This window comes from Mesoplodon densirostris, chromosome 19, assembly GCF_025265405.1.
Source record: "Mesoplodon densirostris isolate mMesDen1 chromosome 19, mMesDen1 primary haplotype, whole genome shotgun sequence".
Lineage (NCBI taxonomy): Eukaryota > Metazoa > Chordata > Mammalia > Artiodactyla > Ziphiidae > Mesoplodon > Mesoplodon densirostris.
This window is the reverse complement of record NC_082679.1, coordinates 16,845,477-16,868,058: the sequence shown is the minus strand read 5'-3', so window position 1 is coordinate 16,868,058 and position 22,582 is coordinate 16,845,477. Positions and strand designations below refer to the sequence as shown.

Here is a 22,582-nt window from a genome sequence, read left to right as displayed (position 1 = left end):
TTACAGAAAATATAAAGGACAGTGTCAAACACATAATGCATATCACATGGCATATAAGTAAAAAAGGCTTCAATGACATGACGGAAGACGTGGAAGAAATTTTGGCAGAGAAGGAAGTGGAACCCACCAACAAAGACCTGGAAGAAATGGCAAAACGAGGCAACAACCTCTCCTTCGGTTTTCCTGGGTCAAACCAAGGTCAGGAGATTAATCCATTCAGTGCACTGCCCCATCACACATCCTGCAGTTCTATCAAAATCAGAGTTTTACTTAATGTTTTTAATTTTGGTTAATTTTTTATTTTTTCTAGGACTTTCTTTGCATGACTGTACTATAGAGCAGTGTACTGTATAGTGTTTACATGTTTATTTTATATGAGTACTGCATATGTGTATTGTTTGTGTGTATGATTGAGTGAAACTTAAAGCAGTACAATAGAATACACAAAAATGATATAATTAAAATATTTATTATAATGAAATATTGGATGTAACTTATAAGAAATATTTATTAAATAAGGTGTCTTTAAAAACAGAAAAAAATTCCATATAAGATTATGTACTGGGACTTCCCTGGTGGTGCAGTGGTTAAGAATCTGCTGCCAATGCAGGGGACATGGGTTCAATCCCTGCTCCGGGAAGATCCCACATGCCGCAGAGCAACTAAGCCTGTGTGCCACAACTACTGAGCCTGCGCTCTAGAGCCCGTGAACCACAACTACTGAGACCGCATGCCACAACTACTGAAGCCTGCATGCCTAGAGCCCGTGCTCCTCAACAAGAGAAGCCACTGCAATGAGAAGCCCATGCACTGCAACGAAGAGTAGCCCCTGCTTGCTGCAACTAGAGAAAGCCCATGCACAGCAACGAAGACCCAATGCAGCCAAAAAAAAATTAAAAAATAAATAAATAAAAAGATTATGTATTGATTGGTTGATGGAAATGTGAACAGAGGCTCACAGGAACCTAAACCTATATTGCCACTAGGAGCAATGGTTCAGTATTCACTAGTTCAGTGTTTGTGGTGAATTTATAGAATATAACTACCATGAATTAGAAGAATTGACTGCATATGTAGGTGTGTATGTATATGTATTTCATGACTCAGTCCTTATATTCAAGGGTAGACATGACAGTGTTTTGTAACAAAGAACTTTTAATAAATGTGAGCAGAGCCGCCCCAATGGTCCAATTCTCCTGACTATGGATATATAAGAAAACACATAAAGGTGATGAGGCCTTTTGATCTCTCCCCCTTCATCCCCTCCGCATGCACACACACACAAATAACAAATTGTCATAGCTTGGCAGGGAAATCAGAAAGCAGCCACACATGCATTTCTCTTTCCTTCCTCTTCTACATCTCTTTGTTCTTTTAAAATACTCTTGAGATGGATTTATAGTATAAACATAGGAAGAACTGTTGCTGACATTTTCCCCAGATGCATGACAACTACTGAGTCTCTCTCGTGGATGATTCTCAGGTGTAGTGTAGAGCTGCAGGCTGGGTCAATTTCTAGTATGACCCTTTAGATGACCTGCCACAAAAAGCTTTCACAGAGATGACAATTATGATGTTTCTCTTCAGATACTGAGTAAGATATTTCTCTGGCCAAAAGACTTCCCTGAATAGTTATACTCAAAAGGAAAGGTATTTCACCAGTATGAGTTCACTAAAATTGACTGAGTGAACACATTTGCAAAAGGCCTTGTTACATCTTTTAAACTCTGGTGTGAATCTTTCGATGGTGAATGAAGGATGAACTATGGCTGAAGGCCTTCCCACATTCGCCACATTCAAAGGGTTTCTCTCCAGTGTGAGTTCTCATGTGTTGAGTTAAGGCAAAGTTGTCACAAAAGGCCTTTTCACATTCTTTGCACTCATAGGGTTTTTCTCCAGTGTGGATCCTATTATGCCGAACAAAATTTGCAGGTTGGGTAAAGGCCTTTCCACATTCTCTGCATACATAAGGCTTCTCTCCAGTGTGAATCCTCATGTGGCGAGTAAAGGAAGAGCTATAGTAAAAGGCTTTTGCACACTCTTTACATTCCAAGGGTTTTTCTCCACTATGGGTCCTATTATGTCGGATAAAAACAGAATGGTGTGTAAAGGACTTTCCACATTCACTGCACTCGTAGGGCCTCTCACCAGTGTGAATCCTCATGTGTTGAATTAAGGAAGAGCTGTCACAAAAGGCTTTCCCACATTCTTTGCACTCAAAGGGCTTCTCTCCAGTATGGGTCCTCTTATGCCGAATGAAAGTGGAGCGGTGAGTAAAGGCCCTTCCACATTCGCTGCACTCATAGGGTTTCTCTCCAGTGTGAATCCTCATGTGTTGAGTGAAGGATGAGCTCAGGCAGAAAGCTTTTCCACATTCTTTGCACAAAAAGGGTTTTTCTCCTGTGTGGGTCATATTATGCTGGATAAAAGTGGAGCGGTGAGTAAAGGCCTTTCCACATTCACTGCACTTGTAAAGTTTCTTTCCAGTGTGAATCCTCATGTGTTGAGCAAAGGAAGAGCTGTAGTAAAAAGCTTTCCCACATTCCTTGCACAAAAAGGGCTTTTCTCTAGTGTGAGTCATGTTATGCTGGATGAAAGAGGAGCGGTGGGTGAAAGCTTTACCACATTCTTTGCACTCATAGGGCTTGTCTCCAGTGTGAATACGCTGGTGCTCTGTGAGGTGAGACCTGCGTTTGAAGGCCTTCCCACACTCAATACACTTGTACGGCTTTTCCCCAGTATGAAACCTCATATGTCGAATGAAGTCTGCCATATAACGACAGGCTTTCCCACATTCACTGCATTCATAAGGCTTCACTCCAGCATGAATCTGTTGATGCCGAACAAGGGCCCAATTCTTGCTAAAACCTTTTCCACATTCCTTGCATTTGTAGAGATTATTCTTTGCATCAATAACAGGGTCTCCTCCTGGTTCTTGGGAATCACGTTCATGCAGAGCATCTTGTGTAGTGACTCGCTCCTGTAAAACCCTTAAATAAAGACAATCATCTGTCTCAAAGTCATCATGTTTATGGCTCAACTTCCTAGGGCATGTCTCCATGTGGATGTCTCTTTCTCGCCTCAAGTTCCCTTCCTGCATTTCTGACAGTTTTTCCTGATCCCTTGCTTGCTCCAGCCTGCAATGCCTTGAGGCTCCATGTGTCACTCGTTCCTCAAAAGAAGCTCCCTCAGTGAGGACCAGCTGAGAAGCAGTAAGCTCTGTGATCTCAGGTTTTGCTTTTTCACCTGAAGGAAATCCAATATAAGAAAGGTGCCTATTAGTGATGTCAACACAGAACAAAATAAATTACCACTTTAAGAAGCAGTGGATTAAAGCTCCACAATCAACTTGATGTACCCTACATCTGTGGAATACATAAATAGACAACGAATCATCCCAAATTGAGGAGCTGTGTGGATGAAAGGTTCTTGGTGCTGCAGCCAGGAGTCAGTGCTGTGCCTCTGAGGTGGGAGAGCCAACTTCAGGACACTGGTCCACAAGAGACCTCCCAGCTCCACATAGTATCAAACGGCAAAAATCTTCCAGAGATCTCCATCTCAACACCAGCACCCAGCTTCACTCAACGACCAGCAAGCTACAGTGCTGGACATCCTATGCCAAACAACTAGCAAGACAGGAACACAACCACACCCATTAGCAGAGAGGCTGCCTAAAATCATAAAAAGTCCACAGACACCCCAGAACACACCACCAGACGTGGACCTGCCCACCAGAAAGACAAGATCCAGCCTCATCCACCAGAATACAGGCACTAGTCCCCTCCACCAGGAAGCCTACACAACCCACTGAACCAACTTTAGCCACTGGGGACAGACAACAAAAACAACGGGAACTATGAACCTGCAGCCTGCAAAAAGGAGACGCCAAACAAAGTAAGATAAGCAAAATGAGAAGACAGAAAAACACACAGCAGGTGAAGGAGCAAGATAAAAACCCACCAGACCTAACAAATGAAGAGGAAATAGGCAGTCTACCTGAAAAAGAATTCAGAATAATGATAGTAAAGATGATCCAAAATCTTGGAAATAGAGTAGACAAAATGCAAGAAACATTTAATAAGGACCTAGAAGAACTAAAGATGAAACAAGCAACGATGAACAACAAAATAAATGAAATTAAAAATACTCTAGATGGGATCAATAGCAGAATAACTGAGGAACAAGAACGGATAAGTGGCATGGAAGATAAAATAGTGGAAATAACTACTGCAGAGGAGAAGAAAGAAAAAAGAATGAGAAGAACTGAGGACAGTCTCAGAGACCTCTGGGACAACATTAAACACACCAACATTAGAATTATAGGGGTTCCAGAAGAAGAAGGGAAAAAGAAAGGGACTGAGAAAATATTTGAAGAGATTATAGTTGAAAACTTCCCTAACATGGGAAAGGAAATAGTTAATCAAGTCCAGGAGGCACAGAGAGTCCCATACAGGATAAATCCAAGGAGAAATATGCCAAGACACATATTAATCAAACTGTCAAAAATTAAATACAAAGAAAGTATATTAAAAGCAGCAAGGGAAAAACAACAAATAACACACAAGGGAATCCCCATAAGGTTAACAGCTGATCTTTCAGCAGAAACTCTGCAAGCCAGAAGGGACTGGCAGGACATATTTAAAGTGATGAAGGAGAAAAACCTGCAACCAAGATTACTCTACCCAGCAAGGATCTCATTCAGATTTGATGGAGAAATTAAAACGTTTACAGGCAAGCAAAAGCTGAGAGAGTTCAGCACCACCAAACCAGCTTTACAACAAATGCTAAAGGAACTTCTCTAGGCAAGAAACACAACAGAAGGAAAAGACCTACAATAACGAACCCAAAACAATTAAGAAAATGGGAACAGGAAAATACATATTGATAATTACCTTAAATGTAAATGGACTAAATGCTCCCACCAAAAGACACAGATTGGCTGAATGGATACAAAAACAAGACCTGTATATATGCTGTCTACAAGAGACCCACTTCAGACCTAGAGACACATACAGACTGAAAGTAAGGGGATGGAAAAAGATATTCCATGCAAATGGAAACCAAAAGAAAGCTGGAGTAGCAATTCTCGTATCAGACAAAATAGACTCTAAAATAAAGACTACTAGAAGAGACAAAGAAGGACACTACATAATGATCAAGGGATTGATCCAAGAAGAAGATATAACAATTGTAAATATTTATGCACCCAACATAGGAGCACCTCAATACATAAGGCAAATACTAACAGCCATAAAAGGGGAAATCGACAGTAACACATTCATAGAAGGGGACTGTAACACCCCACTTTCACCAATGGACAGATCATCCAAAATGAAAATAAATAAGGAAACACAAGCTTTAAATGATACATTAAACAAGATGTACTTAATTGATATTTATAGAACATTCCATCCAAAAACAACAGAATACACATTTTTCTCGAGTGCTCATGGAACATTCTCCAGGATAGATCATATCTTGGGTCACAAATCAAGCCTTGGTAAATTTAAGAAAATTCAAATTGTATCAAGTATCTTTTCCGACCACAATGCTATGAGACTAGATATCAATTACAGGAAAAGATCTGTAAAAAATACAAACACATGGAGGCTAAACAATACACTACTTAATAACGAAGTGATCACTGAAGAAATCAAAGAGGAAATAAAAAAATACCTAGAAACAAATGATAATGGAGACACGATGACCCAAAACCTATGGGATGCAGCAAAAGCAGTTCTAAGGGCAAGTTTATAGCAATACAATCCCACCTTAAGAAACAGGAAACATCTCGAGTAAACAACCTGACCTTGCACCTAAAGCAATTAGAGAAAGAAGAACAAAAACACCCCAAAGTTAGCAGAAGGAAAGAAATCATAATAATCAGATCAGAAATAAATGAAAAAGAACTGAAGGAAATGATGGCAAAGATCAATAAAACTGAAAGCTGGTTCTTTGAGAAGATAAACAAAATTGATAAACCATTAGCCAGACTCATCAAGAAAAAAAGGGAAAAGTCTCAAATCAATAGAATTAGAAATGAAAAAGGAGAAGTAACAACTGACACTGCAGAAATACAAAAGATCATGAGAGATTACTACAAGCAACTCATGCCAATAAAATGGACAACCTGGAAGAAATGGGCAAATTCTTAGAAACGCACAACCTGCCAAGACTGAATCAGGAAGAAATAGAAAATATGAAGAGACCAATCACAAGCACTGAAATTGAAACTGTGATAAAAAATCTTCCAACAAACAAAAGCCCAGGACCAGATGGCTTCACAGGCGAATTCTATCAAACATTTAGAGAAGAGCTAACACCCATCCTTCTCAAACTCTTCCAAAACATAGCAGAGGGAGGAACACTCCCAAACTCATTCTACGAGGCCACCATCACCCTGATACCAAAACCAGACAAGGATGTCACAAAGAAAGAAAACTACAGGCCAATATCACTGATGAACATAGATGCAAAAATCCTCAACAAAATACTAGCAAACAGAATCCAACAGCACATTAAAAGGATCATACACCATGATCAAGTGGCGTTTATTCCAGGAATGCAAGGATTCTTCAATATACGTAAATCAATCAACGTGATACACCATATTAACAAATTGAAGGAGAAAAACCATATGATCATCTCAATAGATGCAGAGAAAGCTTTCGACAAAATTCAACACCCATTTATGATAAAAACCCTGCAGAAAGTAGGCATAGAGGGAACTTTCCTCAACATAATAAAGGCCATATATGACAAACCCACAGCCAACATCGTCCTCAATGGTGAAAAACTGAAACCATTTCCACTAAGATGAGGAACAAGACAAGGTGGCCCACTCTCACCACTCTTATTCAACATAGTTTTGGAAGTTTTAGCCACAGCAATCAGAGAAGAAAAGGAAATAAAAGGAATCCAAATCAGAAAAGAAGAAGTAAAGCTGTCACTGTTTGCAGATGACATGATACTATACATAGAGAATCCTAAAGATGCTACCAGAAAACTACTGGAGCTAATCAATGAATTTGGTAAAGTAGCAGGATACAAAATTAATGCACAGAAATCTCTGGCATTCCTATATACTAATGATGAAAAATCTGAAAGTGAAATCAAGAATGCACTCCCATTTATCACTGCAACAAAAAGAATAAAATATCTAGGAATAAACCTACCTAAGGAGACAAAAGACCTGTATGCAGAAAATTATGAGACCGATGAAAGAAATTAAAGATGATACAAATAGATGGAGAGATATACCATGTTCTTGGATTGGAAGAATCAACATTGTGAAAATGACTCTACTACCCAAAGCAATCTACAGATTCAATGCAATCCATATCAAACTACCACTGGCATTTTTCACAGAACTAGAACAAAAATTTCACAATTTCTATGGAAACACAAAAGACCCCGAATACCCAAGCAATCCTGAGAAAAATGGAGCTGGAAGAATCAGGCTCCCTGACTTCAGACTATACTACAAAGCTACAGTAATCAAGACAGTATGGTACTGGCACAAAAACAGAAAGATAGATCAATGGAACAGGATAGAAAGCCCAGAGATAAACCCACGCACATATGGTCAACTTATCTTTGATAAAGGAGGCAGGAACGTACAGTGGAGAAAGGACAGCCTCTTCAATAAGTGGTGCTGGGAAAACTGGACAGGGACATGTAAAAGTATGAGATTAGATCACTCCCTAACACCATACACAAAAATAAGCTCAAAATGGATTAAAGACCAAAATGTAAGGCCAGAAACTATCAAACTCTTAGAGGAAAACATAGGAAGAACACTCTATGACATAAATCACAGCAAGATCCTTTTTGACCCACCTTCTAGAGAAATGGAAATAAAGACAAAAATAAACACATGGGACCTAATGAAACTTCAAAGCTTTTGCACAGCAAAGGAAACCATAAACAAGACCAAAAGACAACCCGCAGAATGGGAGAAAATATTTGGAAATGAAGCAACGGACAAAGGATTAATCTCCAAAATTTATAAGCAGCTCATGCAGCTCAATAACAAGAAAACAAACAACCCAATCCAAAAATGGGCAGAAGACCTAAATAGACATTTATCCACAGAAGATATACAGATTGCCAACAAACATATGAAAGAAGGCTCAACATCTTTAATCATTAGAGAAATGCAAATCAAAACTACAATGAGATATCATCTCACACCAGTCAGAATGGCCATCATCAAGAAATCTAGAAACAATAAATGCTGGAGAGGGTGTGGAGAAAAGGGAACACTCTTGCACTGCTGATAGGAATGCGAATTGGTACAGCCGCTATGGAGAACAGTATGGAGGTTCCTTAAAAAACTACAAATAGAACTACCATATGACCCAGCAATCCCACTACTAGGCATATACCCTGAGAAAACCATAATTCAAAAAGAGACATGTACCAAAATGTTCATTGCAGCTCTATTCACAATAGCCCGGAGATGGAAACAACCTAAGTGTCCATCATCGGATGAATGGATAAAGAAGATGTGGCACATATATACAATGGAATATTACTCAGCCATAAAAAGAAACGAAACTGAGCTATTTGTAATGAGGTGGATAGACCTAGAGTCTGTCATACAGAGTGAAGTAAGTCAGAAGGAGAAAGACAAATACCGTGTGCTAACACATATATATGGAATTTAAGAAAAAAAAATGTCATGAAGAACTTAGGGGTAAAACAGGAATAGAGACACAGACCTACTGGGGGTGGGCTTGGGGATATGGGGGGGCTGTGATGGGGCGGGGGAGAGGCATGGACGTGTATACACTGGCGGGCGTGGGGTGGATGGATGGTGGGGGGTGGCCGCGTGGCACGGGGGGATCGGCTCGGTGCTTTGTGGCCGCCTCGAGGGGTGGGATGGGGAGGGTGGGAGGGAGGGAGACGCAGGAGGGAGGGGATGTGGGAACAGATGTATATGTATGACTGATTCACTTTGTTGTAAAGCAGAGACTAATGAAAAAAAAATCTAGAAACAATAAATGCTGGAGAGGGTGTGGAAAAAAGGGAACACTCTTGCACTGCTGGTGGGAATGTGAATTGGTACAGCCACTATGGAGAACAGTATGGAGATTCCTTAAAAAACTACAAATAGAACTACCATATGACCCAGCAATCCCACTACTGGGCATATACCCTGAGAAAACCATAATTCAAAAAGAGTCGTGTAGCAAAATGTTCACTGCAGCCCTATTTACAACAGCCCGGAGATGGAAACAACCTAAGTGTCCATCATCGGATGAATGGATAAAGAAGATGTGGCAATATACAATGGAATATTACTCAGCCATAAAAAGAAACGAAGGGGCTTCCCTGGTGGCACAGTGGTTGAGAGTCCTCCTGCCAATGCAGGGGACACAGGTTCGTGCCCCGGTCCAGGAAGATCCCACATGCCACAGAGCGGATAGGCCCATGAGCCATGGCCGCTAGGCCTGCGTGTCCGGAGCCTGTGCTCTGCAACGGGAGAGGCCACATCAGTGAGAGGCCCTCGTACAGCAAAAAAAAGAAGGAAAAAAAAAAAAAAGAAACGAAATTGAGCTATTTGTAATGAGGTGGATAGACCTAGAGTCTGTCATACAGAGTGAAATACGTCAGAACGAGAAAGACAAATACCATATGCTAACACATATATATGGAATTTAAGAAGAAAAAAAATGTCATGAAGAACCTAGGGTAAGACAGGAATAAAGACACAGACCTACTAGAGAATGGACTTGAGGATATGGGGAGGGGTAAGGGTAAGCTGTGACAAAGCGAAAGAGAGGCATGGACATATATGCACTACCAAACGTAAGGTAGATAGCTAGTGCGAAGCAGCCACATAGCACAGGGAGATCAGCTCGGTGCTTTGTGACTGCCTGGAGGAGTGGGATAGGGAGGGTGGGAGGGAGACGCAAGAGGGAGGAGATATGGGAACATATGTATATGTATAACTGATTCACTTTGTTATAAAGCAGAAACTAACACAACATTGTTAAGCAATTATACTCCAATAAAGATGTAAAAAAAAAATTACCACTTTAGTGGAAGAATGAAGGTGAAAATAAAGCCTCTACTGTCTATGGCATTTTTACATCTTTTAAACCCAGGTTTGCAATTTCTTTCTTTACTGATCCTTGGACTCTTGACATCTTTAAAAGGTAACTCAGGAGGAAAATCTGGTGCAGAATAGAAAATCTGGAGTGGAGACTCCTCCTCACTCTCCAGAATGGGGGAGGGTGGACAGAGTAATGATAATGACTGTGTTCCAACATCTCATAGTGCTATGACAGCACAGGGAAGGTGGACCTAACTTGGCCCAGATGGAAGACAGAAAGAGGTCAGTGGAGGCTACCTGGACAAGGTGCTACATGAGCTTATTTCTAAAGATGAGTAGGAATTCCCTGACAGAGGAATTAGGAGAAAAATTGTAGCAGATGACTGAAAGTACAAAGGTTCGGGGTTTTGAGAGAATGTTGAATGCCAGGCAAAGAGAAGAGGATGACAGGATGGTGGAGAGGGAGGCAGGGAAAGAGGAGAAAGAAATTCTTAGGATTCTGGAGTGTGTGAAAGTTGGGGCAGGGGCAGTGATAAGCAACTGGGTGCACATATTGAGTCTATTTTAATAATCTAGTAAAGACTAGGTGAACAGACTCAAAATAGGTAACATTTAGATGAAGTAAACCAGAAAACATATCACATTAATGAAGATTTATATGAAAAGAGATTAATAATATAAAGTTGCCAATTTCCCTCAAATTCATCTATAAATTTAATAAAACTTCAGATAAATCCCAGTAGGGTTTTTCATGGTTATTGGCAAGCTGATTGTGGAATTTATATAAAATAACAGAGAGACCAGGATATATCTGAAGAAGAATAAAGCAAGGGAACTTGCCCTTTGAGGAATTAGGATTATGATGAAATCATATACACCAAGGCAGTGTGATGTAGCATAGATATAAGATAAGCTGTCAAACTGTCAAAGGAAAAGACAGAATTGGGAGCTCAGAAACGTATATATGGAACTTTGATATATGACAAAAGCTGCAGAGATGCCAGTGGAAAAAGGAAGGAATACAGGAAGTCCCCTACATATGAACCTTCAAGTTGTGAACTTTCAAAGATGCGAACATGGAGCTTACTAATGAAGACCAGATGGAATTGGAGGCTCAGAGAAAGAATGAAGAGAGACAACAGGAAGAAGAAGTAACTGAAGAACCAAAGAGATTCATGACGCAGGAAATGGCAAGGGGATTTTCTTTATTTGAGGAGGCACTGTTAGTTTTGGAGGCACAGGACCCAAACGTAGAACAGTACGCAAAGGCTGCAGCAGCCGTTCAGAATGCAATCCAGTGCTACCGTGTCATCTATGACAAGAAAAAAATAGCTACTATCCAGACATCATTGGATCGTGTTTTTCAAGAGGGTAGACAGAACTGAATCCAGCACGGAACCAGAACCTGTGCCATCAATGTCAGGTGAGTGAAACTGCAGCTTGCCCTTCTCCTATTGCTGATGATCCTTCAGCTCTACCATCTCCCACCTCCTCCAGTCAGTAACTCTTCTTGCCTGTTCACTCAGTACCAGCCCCTGTATGCCAGCTGTTGTACTGTACTACTGTACTTTTCAAGGTACTGTACTGTAAGATTAAAAATGTTTTATTTTTTGTTTGTGTTTGTTTTTTATGTATTATTTGTGTGAGAAGTCTTGTAAACCTATTACAGTACAGTACTATATAGCTAATTGTGTTAGTTGGGTACCTAGGCTAACTTTGTCGGACTTACAAACAAATTGGACTTACAAACACGCTCTTGGAACAGAACTTGGTCATATATAGGGGCCTTGACTGTATTCAATAAATGGACGTAGAAAAATTATTTGCCACAATGGAAGAAAATGAAATTGTATTTCTACCTTGTACAAAACAAAAAATTAATTCCAGACTGATTAAGATTTAACTGTCAGAAGCTAAAGATTAAAAACTTTTAATAAATAGTGAAAATGACTATCTTTTAGATCTTGGGAAAAAGGAAGATTTCATAAACATATAGAAGCATTCTTTATAAAAGACTAATCAATCTGACTAAACTAAATATAATTTTAAAAAGGTAAACAAAGAAAGATGGCTGTATTAACATCCGGACTATATTAACATCAGGTTACAGAGCAAAGAAAATGGGACAAAGAGGGACATTATATAATGATAAAAAGATTAATCCACCAGGAAGACAATCCTAAATCTGTATGTACCAAATATAAGAGCCTCAAAATATACAAACCAAAAACTGAGTTGAAAGGAGAAATAGACAAAACTACAATTACAGCTGGGGACTTCAACACTCCACACCCAAAATGAAAACTGAGCGTATTATGAACTGATATTTCACAGAAGATGTATATTGGCCAATCAACATATGAAGAGATAACTCAAATTTCTTAGGTATGAGGGAAGGGCAAATTAAGACCACAAGGAGAGACCATTTTATATTCACCTGATTGAAAAAACTTATCAAGTGTTAGAGAGGGTATGGATCCATGGAATTGTCCATATGAGACAGGTGAAGTGTAAGTGGGTATAAATAACCATTTTAGAAAACAACAGGGCATCATCTAGTAAAGTTCTCCTTTTGCTTAACTTATAATCCCCAAATTCTAGTCCTAGGAATATTACTAAGAGAAATTCCTACACGTTTGTGAGAACACATGCATGTGAATTTTCATGGCTGTATTGTCTGTGGGTACAAAAAATTAGAAACAAGAAAATTCCCATGAAAATGGATGAATACATTGTGTTATATAAATGACTACAGAAGAAAAAAATGAGTAAACTATAGCTTCATGCATCATGAATCTTAGTAATGTACTGTTAAATGAAAAGTACAAATCCTATACAACAACATAAACGGATACTTTTTATAATATTCAAATAAAAAAGCAAAACATACACAAGTACGATGAACAATCTTTATTTTTTTGAGAATGTCAGATTTTAATGGCATTATAAAAATGATATGTACAATACATACCTAAAATTTAAATTGTGGTAAAATATACATAACATAAAATTTACCATTTTGAGATGAAACCATCTTAAAAACTAATGGACAGAATAATTAGATGAAGTGGACAAATTCCTTAAAAGACTCAAATTACCAAAACTGATACAAGAAAAAACAGAATATCCGAATAGCCCTGTATTTACTGAAAAAACAAATTTTGGTATGGACTGAATGTTTTGTGTTCCACCAAAGTTCATGTGTTGAAGCCCTAACCTCCAATGTGTATTTGGAGATAGGGACTTTACAGAAGTAATTAAGGTTAAATGAGGTCATAAGGGTAGGGATCTGAGAGGATTAGTATCCTTATAAGAAGATACACCAGGGGACTTCCCCGGTGGTCCAGCGGTTAAGACTCCTCACTCCCAATGCAGGGGGCCCGGGTTCGATCCCTAGTCAGGGAACTAGATCCCGCATGCTGCAACGAAAGATGCCTCATGCCGTAACTAAAGATCCCTCATGCTGTAACTAAAGATCCCGCACGCCACAACGAAAGATTCTGCATGCCACAACAAAAAGATTCCCACATACTGGAACTAAAGATCCTGCACGCCGGAACTAAAGATCCCGCACGCTGCAACGAAGATCCCGCGAGCCGCAACTAAGACCCAACGCAGCCAAATAAATTAATTAATTAAAAAAAAAAAAAAAAAGAAAAGAAAAGACACCAGAGAACTCTACTTCCCTTCCCTACCGCCCCCAGCACCACACACCACACCTAGGAAAGGCCATGGTCTCTTTGTCTTCATATGAGAACACTAATACCATCATGGGTGCTCCATCCTCATGACCTCATCTAAACCCAATCACCTCCCAAAGGCCCCACACCTTAATTTCATCACATTGGGGTGTTAGGGATTCAACATACAAATTTTGGGAGGACACAGACATTCAGTTCATAACAAGGTTACATGAGAAAATGTAAATCAATCATCACAGTGCATGGCAAGTGTTCGGTAAATTTTAGACCACTGTCTATCATTATCACAGTTGTTGCATTTGTCCATCAGAATGTCAACAATAACCTGTAAGAACATTTTTAGTACTGTGGTGCTGGGAAATACCCCTATTCAAAGAGTAAAGGGGCAGATACCACCTGCTCACTAGTATCTGAAGCAATGAGGACTCTTAACACATGGCTGGTGGGAATGTGAAATGGTGCAGTCACTTTGAAACTGATTGATGGCTTCTTTTAAAGCTAATCATGTAACTACACCATGATAAAGCCAGTCCACTCATATGTATACTCCCAACAGAAATGCATGCTTATAGCCAACAAAAAATATGATCAAGAATATTCATAGAAGCATTCTTCATAATATTCCAAAACTGGAGAACAAGCCAAATGTCCATCAACAGGAAAAGAGGTATATATAATCTATTAATTCACTGAGATATTGCACAGCGAGAAACTAACTCCAAATATATGCAACCACATGGGTGAATTCCAGAGTCATAATGATTATCAAAAGAAGACAGACATAGCAATATTGTGTACTGTGGGGTTCCATTTATAAACCTTCAAAACTAATCTATGGTGACAGAGTCTGAACACTGGTTACTTTTGTAGAAGGGGATATTAATAAGGAGGGAAGCACAAAAAGCCTGAGAGGTGCTGGAAGTACTATGTTTCTTGACCTGTGTGGTGGATACTCTGGCTTACATATATGTAAAATTTCATAATGATGAACTTTAAGATTTGTACATTCACTATGTGTAAATTACCCCTCAGTACAAAAATTACAGAAAATAGTAAAGGGGAGGTCTGTGTAGATGTCTCTTCTGAGAATGAGAAAAGTCCTCGAAGAAGCTTGGTAGTTCAGCTGAAACAGAGTCAACAACTTTTGGAGGGCACTGGAGAGCCAAGAGCACTTTTTTTTTTTAATGTTTCCCTCAAGTGTCAGAAACTTGACCACGTTTTTTATGTTGAGTAGGGAGAAGATGGACATATAACAGAGGTAGGAAATAAATGAAGATGCACATTCCCTGATGTAGTGGACAGACTCATGTATGGTTCCCCATAATCCCTGCCTCATGGTGTTCACAGTTTTGATACCCTCTGCCTGAATCCTAGCAGGACGTTGATTTACTTCTAAAGAATAGAATATAACAAAGGTGACAGAATGTAAGATGTAAGAGATGAAGTATATGTGTAACATCTCTCTTGCTGGAGTCTCTCACACCATTACTTGATTTGAAGAAGTAAGCTGACATGCTGTAAGCTGCCTACGATTGCAGCTTTGCAGAGGACCCAGCTAAGCTGTGCCTGGATTTCTGATCCACAGATGAGAGATAATACATGAGTGATATTTTAATATTAAATAATGAGTGATTTTTAATATTGCTATATAGCAATAGATAACTAATACACCTGAGAAGGTAGGTGAAGGTATGACCTAGACACTGCTTGGGGAATTAGCCATGGCCGGGGATGAGAACTCTTTTGAGAGGTGAGAAGGAAGCCACAGGAATAAATCAGTAAGGGTTAGAAGGCAAGGAAAACAAGTGAATGGCCTTTATTTTCAAAATGAACTAGGTCATATGCTGAGATCTCAGTGGCTAGGGAGGTGTGGTGATATTTAGAATAAGGTGTGAGTAGACGGGGAAGTGGATGTAAGACATAAAGCTGATCAGAGGCACAGAGCAGGTATGGGGGTACCAGTTAGGAATTTGTTAGCATCATGCAGGCAAAAGATGATTATAGCCTGGACTAGGGTGATAGTGTTGGAACTGATGGACTTGGTGGAGATGATGGGTTCAGGAGAAACGTATGATGAAATATGATCAAGATTCAGGGATGGCTGGATATTGGGAATGATGAAAATGGAGGTGTTGAGGGGTTGTTCAAGTTTGGTTTTGGCTTCCTCAACTTAGTGAATGGCAAGGCCATGAATTGAAATGGGGAGACGAGAGGAGTGGGCAAGATCATGAGGTCCTTTTTAGGCATGATGGGTGTGAAGTGCCTTCGAAACATTCAAGTGAAGATGGAGAACTGCGGGAAGGGGTGAAGGCTTGAGACAGACTCAGCAGGGCTGAGGAGGCGCTGGCCAGAGATACTCACTGGCTGGCTGAGCAGCCTGAAGGAGCCCTAGAGGGGAGAGATCATGCATCTGCATCAGTGTTATCCACACACTTGAAGTGGGGCTGACAGAGGCAAATGTCCCCTTGAGGTTTTACAAGACAGAAGGGTAAGAAGATGACAAGGCTAGGGACTGCTTCTGAATATCTCATTTACAAATGGAAGGATGGATGCATGCAGGGATGTATAGATAAATAAATGATTGGATGCAGGTAGAAAAGAGTGGGAATGCAAAGTATAGTTGGAGGTAGTAATCTGCAGAAAAAGAAAGGACTGTCTTTTCTGAATCTGGAAGGAAGTTTGAGATATCATTGTTCTCTATTCATTATGAGTACTAATATATGAATATTACTAGTAGGTAAATTTATTAAGCCACTAACTTTGGGTCAGGCAATGTCCTAATAAGCAGTTTCAAGTTATCTAATTACATTCCCAAACAATACAGTGATGCAGAAACTATTATTACTCTTTTTCTAATATAGGCTAAGTTTAGCAAACTGAGTATATGTTCATCATATCCCTGGTATTTTGTCCTTGGGCACAAAGCTAAACCACATTTCTATGACAAAACACGTAGCCTAATGCCCAGTTCTTGTCAATGGAATGTGAATGGAAGTGACTATGTATGCAAGTGGATATGACTACTCCCCTTCTCTCCTGTTCCTCTTGGCCAGCTGGATGATGCCAGGGCCACCTTACAGCCACATAATGACAACAGAATACACCTGGGTCCCTGAATAGATACGTGGTACAGAGCTCCCCTGCTGACCCACATTATACCATGGCACAAATGAGAAACAGTCTTAACCAGTTGACCCACCAAGATTTTGGAGTTATCTCTTATAGCAGGTAGCACCAACTCAGCCTTGAGTTGATGTCAAAGGCACAGGGAGATCATGCAACTTCCCCAGGGTCATTAGGCTAGTAAGTGGCCAAGTTTACAGCCCATCTCTTACCCAGTATACCACATTTCAACCCTAGTAAAGGCAAAGAGTGTGATGGGATTGGGAAGACGGAGGAAACACAGTTCAAAGTGCTCCATGACCACCTAAGACCCCAGGAAGGCTGCAAAAAGAAACTGTTCATGGAATTTCAGACACAGTCATTCCCTGGTAGTCTGTCAGCTGCCATGCCACCCACCTGTACAGGTGCTTCTGGAGAGGCCTCTCTTCACTGTCCTTAGTTCTTGCCCATGCTCCAGCAGGTGAATCAGCTCTGGTTTGGGAACAGGATACCCTGTGCATGGAGAAATAAATGGGGCATGGGTACACAGGTAAAGACAAAAGGAAAACTCTCAAGTATACTGGAGTGTACACCTTTAACACACCACCATGAAACCCCAGAAAGGGGATGACTCCTTCCAGAAGGTTTTCCCTAATTAAATCAATAAGATTCAACCTTCCCATGCATCAGAACTACTTAGACACGCCTGGTTCTAAACACAGAACAAATTAAACCAAATCTCTGGGCATAAAAACTGAGCTCTGGTTGTTTTCAAAGCTCCCCAGGTGATTCTGGTGCCCAAGGATGGCTAAAAACACTAGACTAACTCAACTGATAGTCAGTTATCTGAGGTAGGCCATGACCTAAAATTGCTACCCATTCTTAAGAAAAAGCCTTCAATCCAGGTTGGGAAGACAGGGCTGAATGTGGGGACCTGCTGCCTTACTTGCTGCTGCATCATCCTGTGGCCACTTCAAGGATGCTGGCCTGATGATCTGGACCAAGGAGAGAAAGCAGACAAACAGACAACTGGGTTGGTAGATACCAACCCAGGAGCCAGCATCACCTCAGGGCTTCTCATTAGGTGAAGTAATAAACGTTTTTCAGGGTGAAACCTGTATGAGGTGGTTTTCTGGTACATGCAGCCAAGTATATTTTGCCAAATTTGAAGGCTAAGGGACAGGAGGACTCTGGAGAGAAGTCAATGACTTAGACACCAGGACCACAGAAACTCTGATTAGAAAATCCTGTAATGCAAGCCAGAGTGCACCCAGCTGTCACTGAGCAAATGTTCACTGATGTCTGCCATACGCTTGGCACCAAGCTCCGTGATGGGGCCGTGGAAAAGGAGAACCAGATATTCCTTCGCCTCTGTTGGACCTGAGCTCCCTGACCCCTCAGGGACTTGGCTCGTGTTGGTCCCTCTACCTGGAATACTATTCCCCAGATGTCTCCTTTCAACAACTAATCACAATTGTCATAAAATGACACTGGATTTACTTCACTGATGACTGACCTCCTGGGAGAGACTATGTGGACAAAAGGCTGGGAGAGCCCTGTCAGAGGTAACCATTTCTGGGTAAAGTGGACATTTAAGGTTTAGGTGGGAGAACACCTAGGATTTATTAATTTATTATAACAAATGCATGTGTGGCACTTGCTATGTTCCCAGTTCTATTCTAAGCACTTTAAAGATACTAGTTCACTGGGGCTAAGTGGAAGGTTACTATAAAAATATGATAAAACAAAAATAATCATGGTCCCAGCAAGCTCATGCTGCCGACTCAAGTCTGTGAGTCCTGCGACTGTTCTTTCTGCTGAAGGGGAAATCAGCCAACAGCCATGTGAACGCTGAAGACTCAGCACTAAGCCCAGACTCTCTCAACAACAGTCAAGAGGCAGGAAAGGGAAGGGAAAAAGAAATAGCCTTCTCAGATGCCCATCAATGCCATTTGAAAATATCTTTGTGTACTCTCTAAAATTAACTCCCATAACCTCAGAGAAGCAAGGCACAGGCCTTAGGACATAAGGGACGACTGTGCAGGTACCAGGGGTCAAATAAGTCTTTTAGCTGAGATTGTGTTGCTTAGAAAAATACCAGTAGCACTGATGACAAATAGCTTCTTGTGTGTCTAATTCACCATGTTCTTGGAGAACGTCCCATTAACCGCAGGTCCTGTTAACTGGGCTGTGAGGACATTTGACCCAATCAAGCTGAATTCCAGATCATGGGAATCTGGAATAAGGATGTCAGATTGAGGTCAGCTTATGTTGGACACTTGGGTAAAAGTGTTGAGAAGAACTATGTTTGTTGTACAACAATCCTTGATGCAGACAAGGAAACCAAGCAAGAGGAGGTTAGATAAGAACGTGCTGGGGCTGGAGGGAGAAGGGAAGGCAGGTTCCTCAGGTCTTCTCAACCAGCCATGCTTAGAGAGAGAGTGGAATGAAAGAGGCTGTGGGTACCACAAAGGTGAGGCCTTACCCAGTGAGACCAGGAGGCCACAAGTCTCCAGCATCACCTCCTGGTATAAGGTCCTCTGGGCCAGGTCCAGATGTCTCCATTCCTCCCCAGTGAAGGTTACGGCCACATCTTCAAATGATATCAATGCCTGGAAAGTCAAACAGAGGTGGTGGGGTGCCTGTATGAGTCTACTGCTTGGTTAGTGGCAAAAGTCCAGAGAGACCCAAAGCCTGAATCACTGAGTATCTCCTGAGAACCAAGGTCTGTGCTGGGCTCAGGAGGGAGGTAGATGGTGCCTTTGACAGAATACAAAGGTGCAGGAGAGAAAAGCCGCCTATATGGGAATCCACTGGAGAGTGACACAAAACAATGGTAATCTTGTGTGGACTGTGAGTCCATTACTGTAATTCAAGTAATGATAACAGCAGCAGCAGCTGAGCCTCACTGGTCTGCACTGTTTGCCTGCACCTAAGGGCTTTCGATGCTGTGTTAAAGCAACTACAAGTCTCTAGGTCTGCAGCTAGACTTCCTGGGGCTTAAATCCAGCCTTTTGACGCTAATTTCTTTGAGCCTCAATTTCCACATTAATACAATAATAGTACCAACTTCACCATGTTGTGGGAATTTAAGTGAAAATGTTCATAAAGCAAACACTTCAGCGCCCAGCACATGTCAGTGCTCAGTGTGTATCTGTGAATTTCATTAATCCTCCTGCAGCCCACGGGGTAAACACCATCACTGTCTCCATTTCACACGCAGCAAATGGGGACTCAAAGTCAAGCTGCCCAGAGTCATATGTCTAATGAGAAGGGGCAAGATTTGAAACCAGGTCCCTCTGGTTCAGCCACGGTGGGGGAGTTAGATTTAAGTATGATGGGAGCCCCAGAAGGTAGAATCTTTCACTCATCAACTGCTTACTGAACACCTGGTACAGGCCCAGCACTCTTCTAAGCCTGGGGATAAAGCAGAGAACAGGACTCACACTCTTGTCAAGGAAAGATCCTTGACAAGAAACTAAATAAATGATCAAGGTAAAGTCATATGGCCCTAAGAGCTCCGGAAAAAACCGCCAGAAGTAAGTGACATGACTACAAAGATTACGGGAGACTTTATGATACGGGAGGCTTTAGATGGGGCACCTGGGGAAGACCTCTCTGAGTGGATGTGGAACAAGGCTGGAATGAAGTTAGGGAGCAAGTCAGGTGAGGAAAAATGGGTAAATAAGAGAAATAAGAGAAGTTCTGAAGGTGATCAGAGCTATGATGAGAGCAAACAAGGTGGCATGCTGAAGAATAACTTAAGGCCTGTCCATGTGTTTACATGCCTTGAAACACAACATTCCTATGCACTGTCATTAAGGAATACTGTAATGGATTCACTTTTCAAATATAAGTAAATGTGCTAGGAAAATGGGTTCACTGCCGTAAGTGGCAAGACAACTTCACTTGTAGTACCCAGATGGCATCTGCAAAGATAAATTCAGTGACTGGCTTGTCTTCTGGTCTGTCCAGGGAACTTCTACTTCTATTAGAGGAGCAGCAATTCCAGAAACGCTGCTCCCACCTCACCTCTGCTCTAGAGGCTTTCTCATCCCAGTCTCCCAGCTTTCAGCTGGGTTGAGACCCGAGGCAGGGAGGCCTGAGGGTCAGACTCCACCTGGGTGTGAGACTAAGATAATAGCAGGACCAGGAGAGTCCCTCTCTGGAAACCACATGGAGAGTGATGCTCTCTGGGTCCTGCTGAGCACTGAAGGACATACGTCACACGCATATCCTCTCCAGTTCCCTCAACCGAAAGAGAAAAATAGTTAATAGTCCAATTTTAGACCCGAGGGAATGGAGGCCAAGGGAATGGAGGCCAATCGACAAGCTCAAGGTTAGAGCCAGAAATGGGTGCCTCTCCACATCTGAACCCCCGGCCCGGATTCAGAAGCCTGGGTTGGAAGTGATTAGCACTGTCGTTCCCACACCCCATTCTCACTGGACCTCCAGATCCGAGAGTATTAAGAGGGAAAGGCGAAAGGTCCCGGGATTCCCTATATCACAGCGAGTGGAACTGTGCTGACAGCGACCCCAGCACACATGGGCCTGCGGAACCCTCCACTCACCAGCTCCGGCGCCGCCATGGGGCCCAGTGGGCAGAGCGCGACGACGAGAGGCGGCGACAAAAGCCGGTCCAGCGGGCTCAGCCGACTCCTCAGGCCAGGCCTGGGCGGGGGCACCTGGAACCTGAGTGTCCTTGGTGTGGGATGCGCACAAGGCCCCGGGAGCCGCCTCCGGGACCTGCGGAGACCGAAAGCTGGGGCCGAGCTCGGAGAGTGCTCGGCTGACAACCCGCTCGAGGGAGGGGGTCACGGCTCATACAAAAGCGTAGAGGTGGGTCCCATTCTCCTCGCGGTCCTTTGCTCGGTCTTGAAGACCTTTTTCTGAGAAGCGGCCAATGCCCAGTGCTCCAGCCAGAAAGGCCCATAAGGACATACCGGCCACTTCCAAACGACGCCCTAAGACCCGACGCCAGAAGCTCAGCCCAAGCTGCAGCAGGCGGCACCCGCCTCCGCCGTCCGTAATTGACTCAGCGCCCACCGCCGACGTTCGAAGCACTGCCTTGTGGGTAACGTGATTTCTGACTGCATCCGGGTGAACTGGGGAGCTCACTTCCTGTTTTCTGTGAAAACTGTACCCTGAGGTTCCAAAGAGGGGGCGTGGCCTCGTTTCTTCTTAAAGGCACGCAGATTTCCTTGTCCCTTCAGGCAATGCCCCGCCCTTAAAGGTCTGTAACACGTGACCCATGCCTTGACCTTCCGCACTGTACTCCTGCCCCAGCGTTTCACTTCTCTGAGCCAGGATTTACAATGAAAAATGAAGATTATTCTTTTTTGTGTGTGTGTGGTTTTTATTTTTTATTTTTTTATTTTTATTTTTTTTAATTTTTGCTTTATAACAAATTTAATCAGTTATACATATACATATGTTTCCATATCCCCTCCCTTTTGCGTCTCCCTCCCACCCTCCCTATCCCACCCCTCCAGGCGGTCACAAAGCACCGAGCTGATCTCCCTGTGCTATGCGGCTGCTTCCCACTAGCTATCTACCTTACGTTTGGTAGTGTATATATGTCCATGCCGCTCTTTCACTTTGTCACAGCTTACCCTTCCCCCTCCCCATATCCTCAAGTCCATTCTCTAGTAGGTCTGTGTCTTTATTCCTGTCTTACCCCTATGTTCTTCATGACATTTTTTTCCTTAAATTCCATATA

The 22,582-nt window shown here is 41.9% G+C and overlaps 1 protein-coding gene across 1 annotated transcript; it reads right to left on the bottom strand.

Moving 5' to 3' along the window:
• Positions 1-494: 494 nt before the first annotated feature.
• On the bottom strand, positions 495-21,901 carry ZNF599 (zinc finger protein 599). Its single transcript, XM_060085020.1, has 4 exons — positions 21,435-21,901; positions 19,349-19,475; positions 17,281-17,376; positions 495-3,246 (listed from the first exon to the last, which is right to left on the bottom strand). Exons 1-4 carry the CDS (start codon positions 21,450-21,452, stop codon positions 1,721-1,723), a joined length of 1,767 nt encoding a protein of 588 aa, XP_059941003.1. The 5' UTR covers positions 21,453-21,901; the 3' UTR covers positions 495-1,720.
• Positions 21,902-22,582: the final 681 nt, after the last annotated feature.